At 46.0% G+C, this 20,450-nt stretch overlaps 1 protein-coding gene across 4 annotated transcripts in view; it reads left to right on the forward strand.

The window, feature by feature from the left end:
• Positions 1–10,577, forward strand: part of EIF2A (eukaryotic translation initiation factor 2A) — a 53,450-nt gene extending 42,873 nt beyond the window's left edge. For all 4 annotated transcript variants that reach the window (XM_080657524.1, XM_080657525.1, XM_080657526.1 and 1 more), the window contains 4 exons: positions 3,780–3,893; positions 5,795–5,923; positions 8,349–8,414; positions 9,399–10,577. In XM_080657524.1, the coding sequence (XP_080513650.1) occupies positions 3,780–3,893; positions 5,795–5,923; positions 8,349–8,414; positions 9,399–9,464 (375 nt within the window). In that variant the 3' untranslated portion in view covers positions 9,465–10,577. The remainder of the gene's footprint in view (positions 1–3,779; positions 3,894–5,794; positions 5,924–8,348; positions 8,415–9,398) is intronic.
• Positions 10,578–20,450: the final 9,873 nt, after the last annotated feature.

The following is a 20,450-nucleotide window of genomic DNA, read 5'->3' on the forward strand; positions in this document are numbered from 1 at the left end:
TTTTACAGTTGTCTGTATGGAAAATAATATAATAGCCCAGCCGGTGTGGCTCAGTGGTTCAGCATTAACATATGAATCAGGAGGTCAGAGTTCAATTCCTAGTCAGGAGGCAGCTGATCAATGATTCTCTCATCATCGAGGTTTCTATTTCTCTCTCTCTCTCCCTTCTTCTCTGAAAGCATCTCTGAAATTAAAAAAATATATATTTAAAAACAAAAGAAAATAATCCTATATAATAAAAGGCTAATGTGCAAATTGTCCCCATGGGCGAGAGTTCGGCCCAATGGGAGTTAGACGTATGCTGACAAACGGGGCGGTGTGGAACATGTCGGGCCTCCGCGACGCAATGCTGGCAGCGGGCGGCAGTGGAGGCGCTACCGGCCCCAATGAGCCCGACAAGAGCAGGACCACAGCAGGATGGTGGATCAGGTGAGCGGGCGGTGGCAGGCCAAGGCAGGTGCAAGGGGGGGGCCCCAACAGATCAGCCCTGATTGCCGACCAAGCCTAGGGACCCTACCCGTGCACGAATTTCCTGCACCAGGCCTATAGTCTATATATATATATAAAAGCCTAAGTGACCAAACGACCAGTTGCTATGATGCTCACTGACCACCAGGGGGCAGACACTTAATGCAGGAGATGCACCCTGGTGGTCAGTGCGCTCCCACAGCTAACCTCCAGTGGCCAGCCAACCTCCTGCGGCCCCTCCCCCTGCTGGCTAACCTCCTGCAACCTCTCCCTGCAGCCAACCTCCCGTGGCCCTGATTGCCAGCCAGGCCGAGGGACCCCACCCATGCACGAAATTGTGCACCGCACCTCTTGTACAATAAATAATAATAATACAGGAATAAATTATGTGTTTCATGTACTCACAACTATAAACCTCCTTTTGCCCCACTTCATACTCAGTGGCTTCAAGTAGGATATGTATATGCATAGAACTTGATGATCTGAAATAGTTAATGCAGCTGTTAAGACAAAGTCACTATGGTTTCTGACTTACTCCTCTGTATCTTAAATGTTTGAGCCCTGCCCATTTCCTCATAGCACTTTCTAGTTCAATACAGATCTGAGATCTAGTACTCAAAAACTTCATGAAGATCTGGTCCTTTGATGTGCAAGTATGATAAAGCCTAAAGAGACAGTTAAAAACTAAGATAATAGCAATGTAGATAGAATCAATTGTTAAATATTTTTGTTTTGGGTAAAAACATTTCCGTTCTCTCTCAGTAAATTTCAATTATACAATACAGTGTTATTTACTACTAGAGGCCCAGTGCACGAATTTCATGCACGGTGGTGGGGGGGGGTCCCTCAGCCCAGCCTGCACCATCTCCACTCTGAGACCCCTCAAGGGATGCCTGACTGCCTGTTTAGGCCCGATCCTACTGGGATCGGGCCTAAATGGGCAGTTGGACATCCCTCTCACAATCCAGGACTGCTGGCTCCCAACCACTTGCCTGCCTGCCTGCCTGCCTGATTGCCCCTAAATGCTTCTGCCTGCCAGCCTAATCACCACTAACCACTCCCCTGCCAGCCTGGTAGACGCCTAACTGCTCCCCTGCAGGCCCGATTGCCCCTAACTGCCCTCTCCTGCCAGACTGGTCACCCGTAACTGTCCTCCCCTACAGACCTGGTCCCCCCGCAACAGCCCTCCCCTGCAGGCCTGGTCCCCCCCCAACTGCCCTCCATTGCAGGTCTGATCGCTCCCAACTGCCTTCCCCTGCAGGCCTGGTTGCCCCTAACTGCCCTCTCCTGCCAGCCTGGTCACCCCTAACTGCCCGCCCCTGCTGCCCTGCTCACCCCTAACTGTTCTCCCCTGCTGGCCTGGTTCCCCTCAACTGCCCTCCCCAGCAGGCCTGGTCCCCCTCAACTGCCCTGCTCTGCAGGCCTGGTCACCCCTAACTGCCTTGCCCTGTGGCCTGGTTCCCCTCCAACTGCCCTTCCATGAAGGCCTGGTCACCCCCAACCGTTCTTCCCTGCAGAACTGGTCACCCCCAAGTGCCCACCTCTGCCAGCCCGGTCACCCTAACTGCCCTCCCCTGCAGGCCTGATCGCCCACAACTGCCCTCCCCTGCTGGCCATCTTGTGGCGGATATCTTGTGTCCACATTGGGGCAGCCCACTTGTGTGTTGGAGTGACGGTCAGTTTGCATATTACCCTTTTATTAGCTAGGACTAGAGGCCTAGTACACAGATTCGTGCACAGGTGGATTCTGGCCGACCCAGCCCCAATCAGGGTGGATTGGGGTTGGGCCTGTCAGGAGGAGAAGACGGTAGGAGGTTGGCCGGCCAGCCCACCCTGATCAGAGCCTAATCAGGGTTGGGCCAGCTGGGGGGAGGGGCCACAGGCGATTGGCCGGTCAGCCCCACCTCCATTTGGGGCTGAAGGGGTGGGGGAGCCCATTGGGGTTCATCAGCCAGGGGAGGGGCTGTGGGAGGTTGGCTGGCCAGTCCCACACCTGATTGCTGTGGGGGGGCCAATTGGGGACAGAGCTAGCTGGGGGGAGGAGTGATGTGGGCTGATTGGGGGTGGTGCCAGCCCTGAGGAGGTGCTGTGGGTGGTGGGCCAGCCTGCCCTGCCCCCAAAATGGATGGGAGGGGTTCTCGAGGGCCAGTGGCCTGAGGGAGGGGCCATGGGTGATGGCCAGCTGGCCCTGCCCCTGATCAGAGTGTGGGGGCCACTTGGGGGCGGAGCTGGCTGGGGAAAGGGGACGTGGGTCAATCAGGGTGGTGGGGGCCCATCTGAGGCGGGGCTGGTTGGTGAAGGGGTCGCAGGCAGTTGGCCGTCCTGTCCCACCTCCCCATCGAGCCTGTTCACTGGCCGTAGTGGGCATCATAGCAACCGGTTGTTTCGGTCATTACAGCATTACGGTTGCTGGCTTTTTATATATATAGATAGTCCCATTTTCTACATTAGAGGCTCCTCAATCCTATACTTAATTCACCCTCTTTCTGTTGTCGAATGTAGTTGATAGGTAGTTATATAAATATCTGGTGATGGAAATGACTATTTTCATTGTATAATCTGACTAGTTACTTAGTTTTTTATAGACTACTTCATTATGTTAATCATAGATTTATAATTATGCTGTAACTTATTCCTTCCTATTTGATCTATTTTCTTTAGGTCTGTTGTAGGTTTTTTATTTGCTTTTATTTTTAGTCTTCTAATCTCTGATTTTGCAAGTAAAGATCTAGCAAATAATTCTTAGTTCAAAGAAAATAAATGAGGAAACCATTTCTATTTGCAGTAGTCAAATCCAAAAAGATTCCAGAAGAAGTTATTGGTATCTAATTTAATTTCATAAGGGTCATGTGTCAGTAGTAATTCAAAAAAAAAAAAAATTCCAGACTTGGCCAGGTGGCTCAGTTGAATGGAGCATCATCCCATACACCAAAAGTTGGTGAGTTCAGTCCCCAGTCAGTGCACATACAGGAAGTAACTGATCAATGTTTCTCTCTCCCTCCCTCCCTTCTTCTCTGTAAAAATCAATTTTAAAAAATTGAAGTAAATAAATTCCATTGTGTAAACAAAATTGAATTTTTCCAGTTCTTATGTAAGATATATCTCTCAACTGATAGGAAGACCCTCATTAAATCCACCCTGACAGTTGGAATGTGCCTATTACTTATCAGAGTTTTGAAATATTCTTTGCTGGTAATCTTAAACTTGATTAAGTAACTTTATCCCATACTAGCAAAATTGTGTAATTTGTTTTATATGTTTTTTAAAACATGTACTCTATTTCAAAATTGTTTCTTTTACATTTTCCATAGCATGAGGAGGAACCACCTCAGAATATGAAACCACAACCAGGAAATGATAAGCCATTATCAAAAACAGCCCTTAAAAATCAAAGGAAACATGAAGCTAAGAAAGCTGCAAAGCAGGTATTAGGGGGTACTAATCTCTTCAAAAAAAAATCTGTTATATTATCTTTAAGCCTTAAAGTTTCGTCATCCTAAAGATTTGACTGGTATGTTGTGAAATAATGTTGGAGTTAGACTTACTTAGAATGTCTTTCTTTGTGTTTGACTATGAATTTTTAAGTATTCTTGTGTATATAATAGAGTAAGGAAACTGGATCTGATCTTAAAACCTGAAACCCTAATGGTATTATGTAGTATGAGTGGCCCAGTGCACAAAATTCGTACACAGAGGGCGGTTCACTCACCCCAACCTGCACATTCTTTAATCAGGGACCCCTTGGGGGATGTCCAACTGTCAATCGGACATCGCTCTCACAACACAGGACCTCTGGCTCCTAACTGCTCACCTGTCTGCCTGGTCGCCCCTAACCTCTCTGCCTGCCTGCCAGATCGCCCCCAACTGCCCTCCCTCGCAGGCCTGATCTTATTCCCAACTGCTCTCCCCTGCCAGCCTGATCTTGCCCCTAACTTCCTCTGCCTGTCTGATCACCCCTAACTGCCCTCCCCTGCTGGCCTGATCTCGTCCCCAACTGCCCTCCCCTGCTGGCCTGATCTCGCCTCCAACTGCCCTCCCCTGCCAACCGGATTACCCCTAACTGCCTCTGCCTCGGCCCCCACCACCATGGCTTTGTCCGGAGGAAGTCTGACGTCTGGAAGGTGATAGACCTGGTCTAATTAGCATATTACTCTTTTATTAGTGTAGATAGATTATATAAGATAGGATTGCTTAAATGGGTGGGGAAGCCTTTTTCAGCAGGAGGAGATGCTCTTGGCAGACAAAAATACATAATCCCTATATCTGGACTGGTAGCCAGCCATATGCACTATACTGCCAAACCGGTCATTAAAAAATTGAACCGCTTTCTTACACCTTACACCAAATAGCTGTTTCCCTTAAAACCCCCCTCAGCCCCCACCTTAGGTTCTGCCTTCGCAGTTCACTCACATTAGGTTCTGATTAGTTGGTTTCTATGCCAGTCAGCGTCAGAAGCTCCACTTCCTAGGCAGCCATTGGCCCCTTGCAGTTCACCCAGATTAGGTTCTGATTGGTTGGTTTCTATGCCAGTCAGCGTCAGAAGCTCCACCTCCTAAGCAGCCATTGGCTCCTCGCTGTTCACCCAGATTTGGTTCTGATTGGTTGGTTTCTTTGCCAATCAGCGTCAAAAGCTCCACCTCCTAGGCAGCCATTGGCTCCTTGCACTTCACCCAGATTTGGTTCTGATTGGTCGGTTTCTATGCCAGTCAGTGTCTCCGGGCCTGATTACAGAGGTGGGGCTGATCAATAGCCACCCCAGGCTGCTGGTGAGCAGGCTGAACTACTGATCTCTCCGAGTGACTGACTGCCTCCGCTGCTGCAGATCAGGCCCTGCTTCTCTCCCTCTCCGGGCCTCGCCAGTGGCCGCAGTAGCCACTGATCAGCCCTACCTCTCTCTCTCCCTGGAGAGGCCAGCAGTTCAGCTCGCTCGCCAGTCCCTGCCCACCGGAGCCTGCTGCGTGCGCAGCCTGGCATTCAGTTGAGCCTTCGGTCGTTTCAGACATTACGGACCCTTGGTTTTTATATATTAGGATAACATAACATTTTTAAAAAAATTTTTATATGTTACTTTAAATTCTAGATCTAACAAAGTGTTCCCTATGACAAATATTATATAAAAACCTTTTGTCTGTCTCATTGTACTCTGGTACTTTTTTCAGCTATATTATATTTATTGCAGTACAATGTCACATATTTTATCAGACCTTCAATTCAGATCCCTTCTTTATATAAAATGTAGCATAAAATATAAAAATCACATTTTGGTTTCTTCATGTTATATACCAAGGCAATGTTTTCATTTTAGACAATTGAATTTTTCCTGCAGGAAGCAAGAAGTGACAAGAGTCTGGATTTGTCACCTACACCTACATCACAGAGCTCAGCTCAAAATACTGTCTCTCAGCCAACTTCTGGAGACCCTGAGGTAGACAAAAAAATCAAGAACCTAAAGAAGGTAAGAATTCAGTGCAAGTCAGATGTGTTTATTGAAAGAAATGTGTGAGGATTCTATAAAGAAAATAATATTTAGACACCTAAATAGGCATCTAAGAAGTTTATAGCAGTTCTTGTTGCTTTCTTACTATGAAATGCTGTTACAGGAATGGCGCTGATTTAAGTTCTATTTACAATTGTCTAATGCAGGGGTAGGCAAACTTTTTGACTCGAGGGCCACAATGGGTTCTTAAACTGGACCGGAGGGCTGGAACAAAAGCATGGATGGAGTGTTTGTGTGAACTAATATAAATTCAAAGTAAAGGAGCGGAGGGGAGAGCAAGAGAACCGGATAGAACAGCCGGATCCGGCCCGCGGACCTTAGTTTGCCCACGGCTGGTCTAATGCCTATTAGTCTTTTCATTATTGATTTTGAAGTAATAAATAATGTACATTTGTACAGAAATATGCTGAATACTTTTATACTTAGCATTTTATTGGACACTTATGAGACAAGTAGGAACAGACATTTTTTCCAGTTTTAAAGATGAACAAATAGAGCCAGAAAGAAGTTGATTAGCTTGTCAAATTGCAACTAGATGTGGAGGTAAAATCAGGTCTCTAGAGTCCTTCCCAGGTTGCACTATTAATTTTCCCTTAAAGCCAAAGATGTCATCCTAATACAATGAGGTGCTAAAATAAATAGTGAAGTTGGTGATATATTTACATACATCATGTACATATATATACACACACATATACATATACCGGTATAACATTAATTAAAAGCTTGGAAAATATTTCACCAAATGTATATTCTTTTTTCGCCCCCGAGCTAGAGCATATTTTATTTATTTATTTATTTTTAAGTTTTTCAATTAAAGTTGACAGTCAATATTATATTAGTTTCAGGTGTACAGCATAGTGGTCAGACATTTATATAACTTATGAAGTGATTCCTCATCCCCCAATAAGGCTGGTACCCACCTGCCACCATGCATACTTATTACAATACTAGAGGCCTGGTGCACGAAATTCGTGCACGGGGGTGGGGGGGGTGTGTCCCTCAGCCCAGCCTGCACCCTCTCCAATCTGAGAGCCCTCGGGGGATGTCCGACTGGTAGGATCGGGCCTAAACGGGCAGTCGGACATCCCTCTCACAATCCAGGACTGCTGGCTCCCAACTGCTCGCCTGCCTGCCTTCCTGATTGCCCCTAACTGCTTCTGCCTTCCAGCCTGATCACCCCTAACCCAGCCGTGGGCAAACTATGGCCCGCGGGCCGGATCCGGCCCGTTCGGCTGTTCTATCCGGCCCGCGGAGCTGAAAGAATGGAGGGTTCTCTTGCTCTCCTCTCCGCTCCTTTACTTTGAATTTATATTAGTTCACACAAGCACTCCATCCAAGCTTTTGTTCTGGCCCTCCAGTCCAGTTTAAGAACCCATTGTGGCCCTCGAGTCAAAAAGGTTGCCCACCCCTGAACCACTCCCCTGCCAGCCTGATTGATGCCTAACTGCTTCTCTGCCAGCCTGTTTGCCCCTAACTGCCCTTTCCTTGCAGGCCTGCTCACCCCTAACTGCCCTCCCCTGCAGGCCTGGTCACCCCTAACTGCCCTCCCCTGCAGGCCTGGTCCCCCCCCAACTGCTCTCCCCTGCAGGCCTGGGTCCCCCCCCCACGTGCCCTTCTCTGCAGGCCCGGTCGCCCCCAACTTCCCTCCTCTGCCGGCCTGGTCACCCCTAACTGCCCTCCCCTGCTGGCCATCTTGTGGAGGCCATCTTGTGTCCACATGGGGGCAGCCATCTTGTGTGTTGGAGTGATGGTCAATTTGCATATTAATCTTTTATTAGGTAGGATAGAGGCCTGGTGCATGGGTGGGGGCCAGCTGGTTTGCCCTAAAGGGTGTCCCAGATCAGGGTGGGGGTTCCCTTGGGGCATGGGGCTGCCTGGGCAAGGGGCCTGTGGTGGTTTGCAGGCCAGCCACGCCCCCCGGCGACCCAAGCAGAGGCCCTGGTATCTGGGATTTATTTATCTTTTATAATTGAAACTTTGTAGCCTTGAGCGGAGTCAAGCCTCCTGCTCGCTCCGTGGCCACAGCCATCTTGGTTGGGTTAATTTGCATACTCACTCCTGATTGGCTGGTGGGTGTGGCTTGTGGATATAGCAGAGATACAATCAATTTGCATATTACTCTTTTATTATATAGGATTATTGACTACTTTCCCTGTGCTGTACTTTACATCCCCCCATTATCCCCTATATTGTTAACATATCTAATTTTGCATTTATTTAAAAAAAATAGTTTACCTTAGCATTTTAACAGACTATTCTTAATACAAATGTAAGATAATTGATTCTCCTTATTCAGGATTCACATTCATATAATTGAGTTGTTAATAAGGACATTTGCATTCTGAAATGACTAATTCTTCCTTCCTCTTGATATTTGTAGAAACTGAAAGCAATCGAACAACTGAAAGAACAAGCAGCAACTGGAAAACCGCTAGAAAAAAATCAGGTCTTTTCTGCATTTTTAATTTGAGTTCATCGTCATGACTACTCTTCCTCTTTTTATTATAAGTAATTGTTTCACTGGGTAAAAGAGCACATAGGTTTTAAAAATGTTTCTGGGACATGAAGTAGATCATGGTGACTGAGAAAGTCACTATTTCTAAGAGGTGTTTTAATGCTATTGCTGCTGAAAATAAGAGCATTTATTATGTTAGACAAATAGAAGATTCTCTTCTTTCTTGTGTCTCAGGTTGCACTGCTCTTTTTTGCCCTTCCCTCTTCCTTTCCTCAGCACGTTTAAGCCCAGATGTAGACTGGAAATTTTACTGGACCTGAAGGAATGCAGTAAGACAGCTTCTGGCCTAGCTGGTGTGGCTCAGTGGTTGAGCATGGATCTGTAAACCAGGAGGTCATGGTTCCGTTCCTCGTCAGGGCACATGCTGGGATTAGGGGTTTGATCCCCAGTCGGGGGCATGCAGGAGGCAGCTGATCAATAATTCTCTTTCATCATTAATGTTTCTATCTTTCTCCCTCTCCCTTCCTCTCTGAAATAAATAAATATATATTGGGGGAATAAAAGGACTTAAAGACAGCTTCTTTCCTTTGCCCCCATGATTCATGCCAGATTACAAATTAGAACGTGTTTCCAATCTGCACTTCTATTTTATTTTTGTTTTTTTAATTGATTTTCAGAGAGAAAGGAAGAGGGAGATAGAAACATCAATGATGAGAGAGAATCATTGATTGGCCGCCTCCTGCATGTCCTCTGCTCTCATGTGCCCTGACTGGACTTCCTGGTTCATAGTCAACACTTAACCACTGAATAACACCAGCTGAGCATCCAGTCTATATTTTTAAATCTGTTTACCAGGGGATCTGATAAACTGTCAGCTATATTCTCTCTAAATATTTTCTTCTTTGCTATTTGGCTATGGAGTCAGTAATTATTTTATTTCCTTTTTAATAATTTTATTGTTTTAAACTTTTCTAGTTGGAGAAAATTCAAAAAGAGAAAGCCCTTCTCCAGGAGCTGGAAGATTTGGAATTGGGTATTTAAAGAGTCACAAAAAGGAAGTTGGTTACCAGAAATCAGTGGGAACTCATCTTCTATTACGTTCATTGGTGTATACGGAATGTTCATGTGCCCACATTTTACATCTCTAATTTTAACCATTTTCCAAAGTTCTGCATATGTGTGAAATTATTTAATAATGCCTATTAAAATTGATTTTTGTGTTTTGCATTTTAGATCATGTTAACATGAAATAAAAAAAAGACACATGAATTTTCTAGCTAAGTTTGACATATTAAAAGACAAATGCCATTGTTTTTTAGGAGGAGATAGTATTTACCATATAAATGAATAAAGATTTTAAATGTAATCAATTTTGGCTTTGTTATAAGTTTTTCACTCAAGAAATCTTTTATTAATTTAGAAGGTGAGTTTAGGAAAATTGCCTTTTAATATATAATATGGCTTTTTTTATCCTAAAATATTACTGTAGTATCAAAACTTTAAATAAATCCTTAAAAATCAGGTTGTAGTAAATGAGTTAAATTATTCATATTATTTGTATTATCTGAAGTAAAGTTTTTCTTAGTTCTAAAGTAAATATAGACTTTAAAAATAGAGTAAAATATTTTATTTTGGTATTTCAAATAATAAACCTAGATATCTGAGGATGAGGTAAATGTGTTCCAAACATGGACTGTGATTGTTTTGGTTGTATTTTCATATGATGAAAAAATGATATAATGATAATGCAAGATATTTGATTATCAAAACCAATTCATATTACAATTAATTATTTTCATCAGGTTTACATTTGAAATTATTTTTATTTCATTTGCATTGATATAGGTTTTCATTTTCCAGGGCTAATATTTAATCTGGTATGTAAAGGAAAAGAATCCAGAAACACCTTGAGAGACACACACAAACAGATGACTGAGTTTGCTGATGCCCCAAAGTTTCTATCAAGCTTTGGTCAAGATCGAATGCATTAAATTTGAGTGGCATTTTAAATGTTTTGTGTGTGGAGTGTATGTGTGCATATATGTACATATAATTGCTTTCAACATTTATTTCAGATATTAGAAATTGACACAGATTACTTTTATAATATATTACTTTAAAAAATATTTTTCTAATAAAATGTTAAATAATGCATTCTGAAACAGTGTAATGTCTTTTTTGGCTTAGAAGCCTAACAGTTGTTTTAATTAATTCCCATTTATAGCACAGTTTATAGTAAACTTACTAATCATTTATAAAATGTTTATCTCAGAGATAGTATCATAGAAACTTAGTTATTTTCACCAGAGTTACTGTTCCCACCAAAATTCTTAGACTCATTTTCTTTCTGTAATGATCTAATCCATTTAATTCTTTGTAAAAAATTACTGAGCACACATCAGTATAAAAATCACTGAGGTGTTCTTTGACTACCTATTTTGTTTGGTTTTTCTTTTAAACACATTATCCTCTGGGAGTAAGAGTTAGGTGGTAAAAATAAAAAAGAGTGTATGGCAATGAAAGTCTGCTTGAAATGAGATTTAAAATACAGTAGTCACCTTTTATCCAAGTGGGATACGTTCCTAGACCCCCAGTGGATGCCTGAAACTGCAGATAGTACTGAACCCTGCATATACATTTTTTTCCTACACATACATACCTTTGATAAAGTTTAATTTATAAAATAGGCACAGTAAGAGATTAACAATAATAATAAAATAGGACAACTATAACAATATACTGTAATAAAAGTTACATGAATGTGGTCTCTTTCCCTCTGATAACCAATCTGATAACTAAGACAGCCATTCAGTGGCTAACGGTTGGGTAGATTATAGCATATACAGCGTGTATACGCTGGACATAGAGATGATTCACAACCAAGGCAGAGTAGTGAGATTTCATCACCCTACTGACAGAGTGGTATGCAGTTTAAAACTTGTGCATGGTTTATTTTTAGAATTTTCCATTTAATATTTTCAGAACACAATTGACCACAGTAACTGAAACCACAGAAAGAAAAACTGAATAAGGGGGGCCTGGTAGTGTGGCTCAGTGGTTGAGTGTTTACGCATTAACCAAGAGGTCACTGGTTCAATTCCCGGTTAGGGCGCATGCCTAGATTGCAAACTCAATCAGTAGGAGGCAGCATATAGATGACATTTTTCATTCATCAATGTGTCTATCTCTGTCCCTCTCTAAAATCAATAAAAACATATTTTTTAAAAAACATTAAGGGCAGACTCCTGTATTTCTTTGATTTGGTAAAATACTAGAAAGACAGGTAGAAATATTAAGAAAAAAAAGTTTAATATATATTTTTTATTTCGGAGAGGGAGAGAGATAGAAACATCAATGATGAGAATCATTGGTCTGCTGCCTCCTGCACACCTCCCCCCCCCCAACCTCCACCCCCAGCCACTGGGGATCAAGCCCCCAACCTGGGCATGTGCCCTGACCAGAAAACAAACCATGATAAAAGAGTTTCATAGATCAACGCTCAACCTCTGAGTCACACCAGCGGAGCAAGAATTCTTATTCAAGGGAGAATTCAAAGCAGTTTCTGGGTTCCTCCACCTGTGTAAATACATTAATATTCAGAGCAGAGCAAACTGGTAAGAATTAAGTGTTTTGTTTTTGAAGGAAGGAGGAATCTATATAAAAGCCTAAGCAACTGTCACAACCAAACGGCTGACCAAACAGGCTGCGTGGGATGACCAGGCCATCAGGGGGATTAGTGAGGGCCGACCAAACGACTGAGCAGCAGAATGTGTGGGGCGACCAGGCCAGTAGGGGGCAGTGAGGGGTGACCAAATGACAGAACAGCAGGCTGCATGGGGTGACCAGGCCGGCAGGGGGGGCAGTTAGGGGCGACCAGGCAGGCAGGCAGGTGAGCAGTTAGGAGCCATGGTCCTGGATTGTGAGAGGGGTCCTGAATTGGAGAAGGTGCAGGCTAGGCTAAGAGGGACCCCCACACACACACCCCCCTGTGCATAGATTTTGTGCACCGGGCCTCTAGTAGTGGAATAAGTTGACAACAGGTGCCTATTTCTCGGGGTCATATGCAGCTACCAATACAATAGTCAAAACATTTATTTTTTATTTTGTTAATCCTCACCCAAGGATATTTTTCCATTGATTTTTAGAGAGAAGGGAGAGGGAGAGACACAGAAACGTCGATTGGTTGCCTCCCACATGAGCCCCGACCAGGGTCAGGGATTGAGCCTGCAACCAAGGTACATGCCCTTGGCCTTGACCAGAATCAAACCCGGACCCTTCAGTCCATGGGCCAACACTATCCACTGAGCCAAACCAGTGAGGGCAGTCAAACCAGATTTAGAAGTAATGACCATCACACTGTTTTTAAAGCTACTTGATTAATTTAAGTACAGTGCAGGCTATAAAGGAAATAAAATGTACCATTCAGTAATGTCAACTTATTTGTAGATGTAAGGTTGGTTCATGAAATAGAAGAAAATTGAAGAATTGAGGCCTAATACCAAAAGATGTGGCAAGGTGTCTTAGTTCATCCAGGCTCCCAAAACAAAATACCATAGACTGGGTGGCTTATAAACAGCAGAAACATTTCTCATAGTTCTAGAGGCTGTGAAGTTTAAGATCAAAACACTTGCAGGTTTGATGTCTGATGAGGTGGTTCATAGCCATCTTGCTGTGTGGGCATGAGGAGGAAGCTCCTGGAGTTCTCTTTTGTAAGGGCACAGGTCCCATTCATTAGGGCTTTGCCCTCATGACCTAATCACCTCCAGGTGCCCCACCTCCAAATACCATCACCTTGGGAATTAAGTTTCAATATAAATTTTAGGGAAACAAAAACATTCAGTCTTTAGCACCAGAGGAAATCATTAAAACAAGCATACACTAATTTTAAAAAGATGGGAGATCCCTGGCCAGGTTGGTTGGAGCGTCCTCCCATACACCAAAAGGTTATGGGTTTGATTCCCAATCAGGAAATCAACATACCTGGGTTGTGGGTTCAGTCCCAGGTCAGGATGCATGCGTGAGGCAGCCTATCAATGTTTCACATGTCAATATATCTCTCCCTCTCTCTAAAATCGATAAAAACATTTCCTTGGGTGAGGCTAAATAAAAATTAAAAGATGAGAGATACCAGTATTATTCTGATACTTCTTGTTCCCATCTCCTGGGCATGTAGAGAATTATACTTCCACATCCTCTTGAAGTACAGCATGGCTGAGTGGCTTGCTTCAGCCACTGAAATGTTAGGGAGAAGTGAAGTGAGTCATTTAAGAGCCAATAGATGGGTTTTCATGCCTCCCTGTTGTGGTGGACCCTGAGGCCTGGGACTGAGATATCACTATTGGAGATGGTGCATCTCTTCACATTGGACGTGTAGCATGAATAAGAAATAAACTTTTAAGTCATTGAGAGTTTGGAGACTTTTTTTAAAAATCCCCAGGGTAACTTAGTCTAGCGATTTCCAAGTTTTGTTGCACATTAGAATCATGTGGGACACTTTTACAACATCCAATGCCCAAGTCTTCCTTCATGCCAACTAAACAACAAAGACTAATCATAGATACCCAGAAGACCAGTTGCTGGGTCATATGGCAGCTCCATTCTTAATTTTTTAGGAACCTCCATACATACTGTTTTCTATCATATTCTTTAACGATTCCCCAGGTGATTCCAGTGTGTTAGCAATGTTTGGGAACCACATACCTAGCCTATGCTATTCAATCTCCTACAGTGTTAATACATGCATGAAAATATATGTGGAAGTCAAGTGATTTTTTGTTGTAGGGTGTGTTCATCCTTATAGAGATTAAAATATTAATGTTTTGCATCTTACCCTGTGGACTATTCACTAAATAATGTTTCATATGATTTTAATGTATGTTCTTGCTTACATGTGAACACAACAAACCTGTGAGCATAGGTTTGCTAAATATTTTTCACTTTTGGCACACCTAGTAAATTCATTCTTTTATCAGTGTTAAGATTAATTTTAAAATGTATTGGGATAGCACTGGTTAATAACATATAAATTTCAGGAGTACAGCTAGGTATACTATGACATTTATATACTCTATTGTGTGCTCACCCACTTGAGGTCTAGTATCCTTCTGTCATCATATATTTGATCTGCTTTATCCTCTTCATCCTCCCCCTGGAATTCCCTTTCCCTCTAACCATCATTCTCTTAGTATCTGATACTTCTTGTAGGTTTGTGGTTTGTTTTGTTTGTTTTTGTCCATTTGTTACTTTATTTTATACTAGAGGCCCGGTGCATTAAATTCATGCACAGGAGGGGAGGGGGTGTCCATCAGCCCAGAATGCACCCTCTCCAATCTGGGATCCCTCTCACAAACCAGGACTGCTCGCTCCCAACCACTCGCCTGCCTGCCTGCCTGATTGCCCCTAACCACTTCTGCCTGCCAACATGATCATCCCCTAACCACTCCCCTGCCAGCCTGATCAACGCCTAACTGCCAGCCCAATTGCCCCTAACTGCCCTCCCCTGCCAGCCTGGTCACCCCTAACTGCCCTCCCTTGCCAACCTGGTTGCCCCTAACTTCCCTCCCCTGCAGGCCTGGTCCCCAACTATCCTCCCCTGCAGGCCTGGTCTCCCCCAACTGCCCTCCTCTGCCGGCCCAGTCACCCCTAGCTACCTTCCCCTGCAGGTCTGATCGCCCCCAACTGCCCTCCCCTGCTGGCCATCTTGTGGTGGCCATCTTGTGTCCACATGGGATCGGCCATTTTGACCACATGGGAATGGCCATCTTGTGTGTTGGAGTGATGGTCAATTTGCGTATTACCTCTTTATTATATAGGATAGAGGCCTGGTACATGGGTGGGGGCTGGCTGGTTTGTCCTAAAGGGTGTCTTGGATCAGGGTGGGGGTTCCCTTGGGGGGCGGGGCAGCCTGGGTGAGAGGCCTGTGGTGGTTTGCAGGCTGGCCACACCCTCATTGGGGTGGGGGTCCCCACTGGGGACAGTGCCAACCTGGGCGAGGGGCTGGGGCAGGTTGCAGGCCAGCCACACCCCCATGGGGTGAGGTTCCCCGCTGGTGGGGTGTGGCCAGCCTGGGTGAGGAGCTGATGGCTGTTTGTAGGCTGGCCATGCCCTCCAGTGGGGACCCTCACCCCATGGGGGCATGGCCAGCCTGTGTAAGGGGCTGAGGGCCCTTTTCAGGTTGACCACACCCCCTTCAGGGTGGGGGTCCCCGCTAGGGGGCCTGGCCAGCCTGGGTGAGGGGCTGAGGGCCGTTTTCAGGCTGGCCACACCCCGCAGTGGGGACCCACACCCCATGGGGGTGTGGCCAGACTGGGTGAGGGGCTGAGTGCCATTCTCAGGCTGGCCACACCCCCTTCAGGTTGGGGGGTCCCCGCTGGGGTGCCTGGCCAGCCTGGGTGAGGGGCTGAGGGCCGTTTTCAGGCTGGCCACACCCCCCAGTGGGGACCCTCACCGCATGGGGGTGTGGTCAGCCTGGGTGGGGGGCTGAGTGCCATTCTCAGGCTGGCCACACCCCCTTCAGGTTGGGGGGGTCCACGCTGGTGGGGTGTGGCCAGCCTGGGTGAGGAGCTGATGGCTGTTTGCAGGCTGGCCATGCCCTCCAGTGGTGACCCTCACCCCATGGGGGCATGGCCAGCCTGTGTAAGGGGCTGAGGGCCCTTTTCAGGTTGACCACACCCCCTTCAGGGTGGGGGTCCCTGCTGGGGGGCCTGGCCAGCCTGGGTGAGGGGCTGAGGGCCGTTTTCAGGCTGGCCACACCCCCCAGCGGGGACCCTCACCCCATGGGGGCTTGGCCAGCCTGGGTGAGGGGCTGAGTGCCATTTGCAGGCCCCTCCCTTAGTGGCCAGCCCAGGCAACTCCAGACTCCCGTGTGCTCAGGCCAGCTCTGTGGCCTCTGTCCACAGGCCCCTCCTTCAGTGGACGGCCAGGACAGGCAGGAAGCTTAGCTTCCTCCGTCGCCAGGGGCGACCCAAGCCTTTCACCCGCTCAAGCTGGCTACATGGCCGCTGCCATCTTTGTCCCACTAATTTGCATATTCCCTCCTGTGGGCGTCGCAGTGTGACAGTCAACACATTTCTCTCTTATTGGTATAGATTTCACATATGAGTGAAATAACATATATGGTTCTTGTTCTTTTCTGTCTGACTTATTTCACTTAGTATAATACTCCCATGATCTACCCATGTTGTCATAAATGGTAATATTTTATCTTTTATGGCTGATTGGTATTTCATTATATATATGCATCGCATCTTTATGCAATCAAACATCAAAGGACACTTAGGTTGTGTCCATGTCTTGGCTAGCCTCCTTATATAATAAAAGCCTAATATGTAAATTGTCCCCTCGGGCTGTTCTTCGACTGGGAGAGCAGGAGTTCCACCGCTCCCTATGACAGTGGTCGGCAAACTGCAGCTCGAGAGCAGCTGTTTGCCGCTCTGTTGACTAATGAGTTTGCCAACCACTGCCTTAGGGAAAAACACTTAAAAAACATTTTAATAATGTACTAATGTCTTTAACCTGAAGTCAAAACTTCTGGGTAAGGGTAATGCCTTACAGCAGTGGTCAGCAAACTCATTAGTCAACAGAGCGGCAAACCGCGGCTCACGAGCTGCAGTTTGCCTACCATTGCCCTATGATGTGCGTTGACCACCAGGGGGCACTGCAGAACATGGCAGGCATCAGCGATGTGCTGCAACCTCTCACCAGCTACCTGGGAGCAGGGGTGATGGGGACAGAGGTGCAGTGAGAATGTGGGGTATCCACTGAGCTTGCTCTCACTCCCCCTGCTACCCTCCCCTGGATGCCAGGGCTCAAGTGCCCGAGAAGCCCTCACACTCAGGTGCCAGGCACCCATAAGGAGCCTGCCCTGCACCCGCATGGCCTCTTGTGGGTGAGCCAGCCCACAGCCGCCAGGACCACAGGGGCTAGTTGGGCTCCCATGGGTTTGCACAGGAGCCAGTCTGCGAGGCCAACTGGGAGAGAGTACGCTGCCCACGTGGCTTCCATGTGGTGCTGCTGGGCAGTCCAGAGGCCCATGCTGCACCCCGGCCTGTGGTGTCCAGCCATGCTCACCACAACTCCACGTGAGGACTCAGGTGCCGTGACTCTGGTAGAGGGTGGTGTGCGGGGGCGCGGGGGCCCAGGTGCTGCCCAGGGCCCAGAGGTCAGCTGGGACCTGCCCTTCCACGCCAGATGCTCATGCTTCAATTGCTGGCCAGGCCTAGGGACTGCACCCGTGCACAATTTTGTGCACTGGGCTCTAGCTGTGAATAATGCTGCAATGAACATAGGGGTACATATATCTTTTTCTTTTTCAAAGACTTGATTTTTTTTTAGAACAGTTCTGGATTTACAAAACTGATAGGGAAGATATATATATATATATATATATATATATATATATATATATATACACACACACTGTATATCCTATCTAATAAAAGAGTAATATGCAAATTGACCATCACTCCAACACACAAGATGGCTGCCTCCATGTGGTCAAAGATGGCTGCCCCCATGTGGACACAAGATGGCTACCACAAGATGGCCAGCAGGGGAGGGCAATTGGGAGGGACCAGGCCTGCAAGGAAGGGCAGTTGGGGGCAATCAAGCCTGCAGGGGAGGGCAGTTAGGGGTGACCAGGCAGGCAGAGGAGGGAAGTTGGGGACGACCGGGCCTGCAGGGGAGGGCAGTTGGCGGCGGGGAGACCCAGGCCTGCAGGGGAGAGCAGTTGGGGGGGACCAGGACTGCAGGGGAGGGCAGTTAGGGGTGACCAGGCCTGCAGGGGAGGGCAGTTAGGGGCAAACAAGCTGGCAGGGGAGCAGTTAGGTATCAATCAGGCTGTCAGGGGAGTGGTTAGGGGGTGATCAGTCTGGCAGGCAGAACCAGTTAGGGGCAATCAGGAAGGCAGGCAGGTGAGCAGTTGGGAGCCTGCAGTCCTGGATTGTGAGAGGGATGTCCAACTGCCCGTTTAGGCCCGATCCCGGTAGGACAGTCGGACATCCCTCGAAGGGTCCCAGATTGGAGAGGGTGCAGGGTGGGCTGAGGGACACAACCCCCCCCCCTCCATGCACAAATTTCATGCACCGGGCCTCTAGTATATATATATAGAGAGAGAGACAGAGACAGACGGACAGAGAGAGAGAGAGATCCCTTGCCCTCACATATGCATAGCTTTTCCTGTGTCAACATCATTCACACCTGAATTGAATATTTTTTTAACCAAGGATAAACCTATGTTGACACATCATAATCACCCAAATTTCATAGTTTACCTAGTACTTTTGGGTGCACTCTTGGTATTGTACATTCTATGAGTTTGGACATATGTATAATGACATGTATCCACAATTATAAAGAATACTTTTTACTGCCCTAAAAATCCTTGGTGCTCCACCTATTCATCTGTTCCTGCTCCCTTCTCCACCAGCAACCAATTGTGATTATGTTTTCAAATTTTCTGGGTAGATACCCAGAAGACCAATTGCTAGGTCATATGGCAGCTTTATTCTTAATTTTTTTTTAGGAATCTCCATACACACTGCTTTCCATAGTGGCTGCAGCAATTTACATTCACAGCAGCAGTGTATGGGGGTTCCCTTTTCTCCATATTCAATCCAACACTTGTTATTTCTTATCTTATTGATAATAGCCATTCTAATAGGTATGAGGCAGTTTCTCATTGTGGATTATATTTGCATTTCCCTTATAATTAGTGATGTAAGCATCTTTTGTACACCTTCTGGCTACCTGTATGCCTTTCTATTCAGGTCCTCTTTATTTTTTAATGTAATTATTTGATTTTGTTGTTGAGTTGTATGAGTTCCTTTTTAAAATATATATTTTTATTGATTTCAGAGAGGGAGGAAGAGAGAGAGAGAAACATCAGTGATGAGAGAGAATCATTGATTGGCTGCCTCCTGCATGCCCCTTACTGGAGATCGAACCTACAACTTGGGCATGTGCCCTTGACCAGAATCGAACCCAAGACCCTTCACACTGCAGGCTGACGCTCTATCCACTGAGCCAAACTAGATAGGACTTGTATGAGTTATTTATATTTTGGAGATTGACCCCTTATCAAAATGTTTTAATGTACTGAAGCTCTTTAGTTTGATGTAGTCTCATTTATTTATTTTTGCTTCTACTACCCTTGCCTTTGGGTTTAAGATTACAAAAACTTTCTGAGACCAAGGTCCACAAGTTTAGTGCCTATTTTTTCTATGTATTTTATTGTTTCAGGTCTTATATTCAAGTCTTTAACCTCTTTCAGTTCATTTTAGTATATGGTGTCACATAGCAGTTTCATTCTTTTGCATGTGCCTTTTGAGTTTTTCCAACATCATTTATTGAAGAGACTCCTTTCTCCATTGTGCTTTTGGCTCCTTTGTCAAAAATTAGTTGCATATATATAGGGTGTTCCAAAAAATGTATACATACTTTAACAGCTGATAACTCACTTAATTTTCACTTCTTTTTAGGTTTAACTGATTTGAAATAATGGGTGAAGCCAGACCAAGCTTCGAACAAAGAAAAATTATCCTAGTCATCCTATCTAATAAAGAGGGAATATGCTAATTGACCATCACTCCATCACAAAGATGGCTGCACCCACAGCTGAGGCCAAGTTCCCTTAAGGAGCCTTAACAAGCAATCAGCAGGGACCTGAGGCTATGCCCTCCTCCACCCCCATGGGGCTTGACAAGGGACCTCAGGCCATGCCCCCCACCCGGCAGGGCTTGGCAGAGACCTCAGGCCATGCCCCCACCCCAGCACCAAGCCAGGGGACCTCAGATTGCACCCTCCGCCAGGTGGGGCTTGACAGGGGACCTCAGGCTGCATCCCCACCCCAGCACTGGGCCAGGGGACCTGAGGCTGCGCTCCCCTGCCTGGCTGGGCTTGACAGGGGACCTCAGGCCATGCCCCCTACCCAGCGGGGCTTGACAGGGGACCTCAAGGTGCACCCCCAGTGCTGGGTCGGGGGAACTTTGGCCGCACCCCCGCCCAGTGGGGCTTGACGGGGGACCTGAG

Source organism: Plecotus auritus, assembly GCF_963455305.1.
Source record: "Plecotus auritus genome assembly, chromosome: 2".
Lineage (NCBI taxonomy): Eukaryota > Metazoa > Chordata > Mammalia > Chiroptera > Vespertilionidae > Plecotus > Plecotus auritus.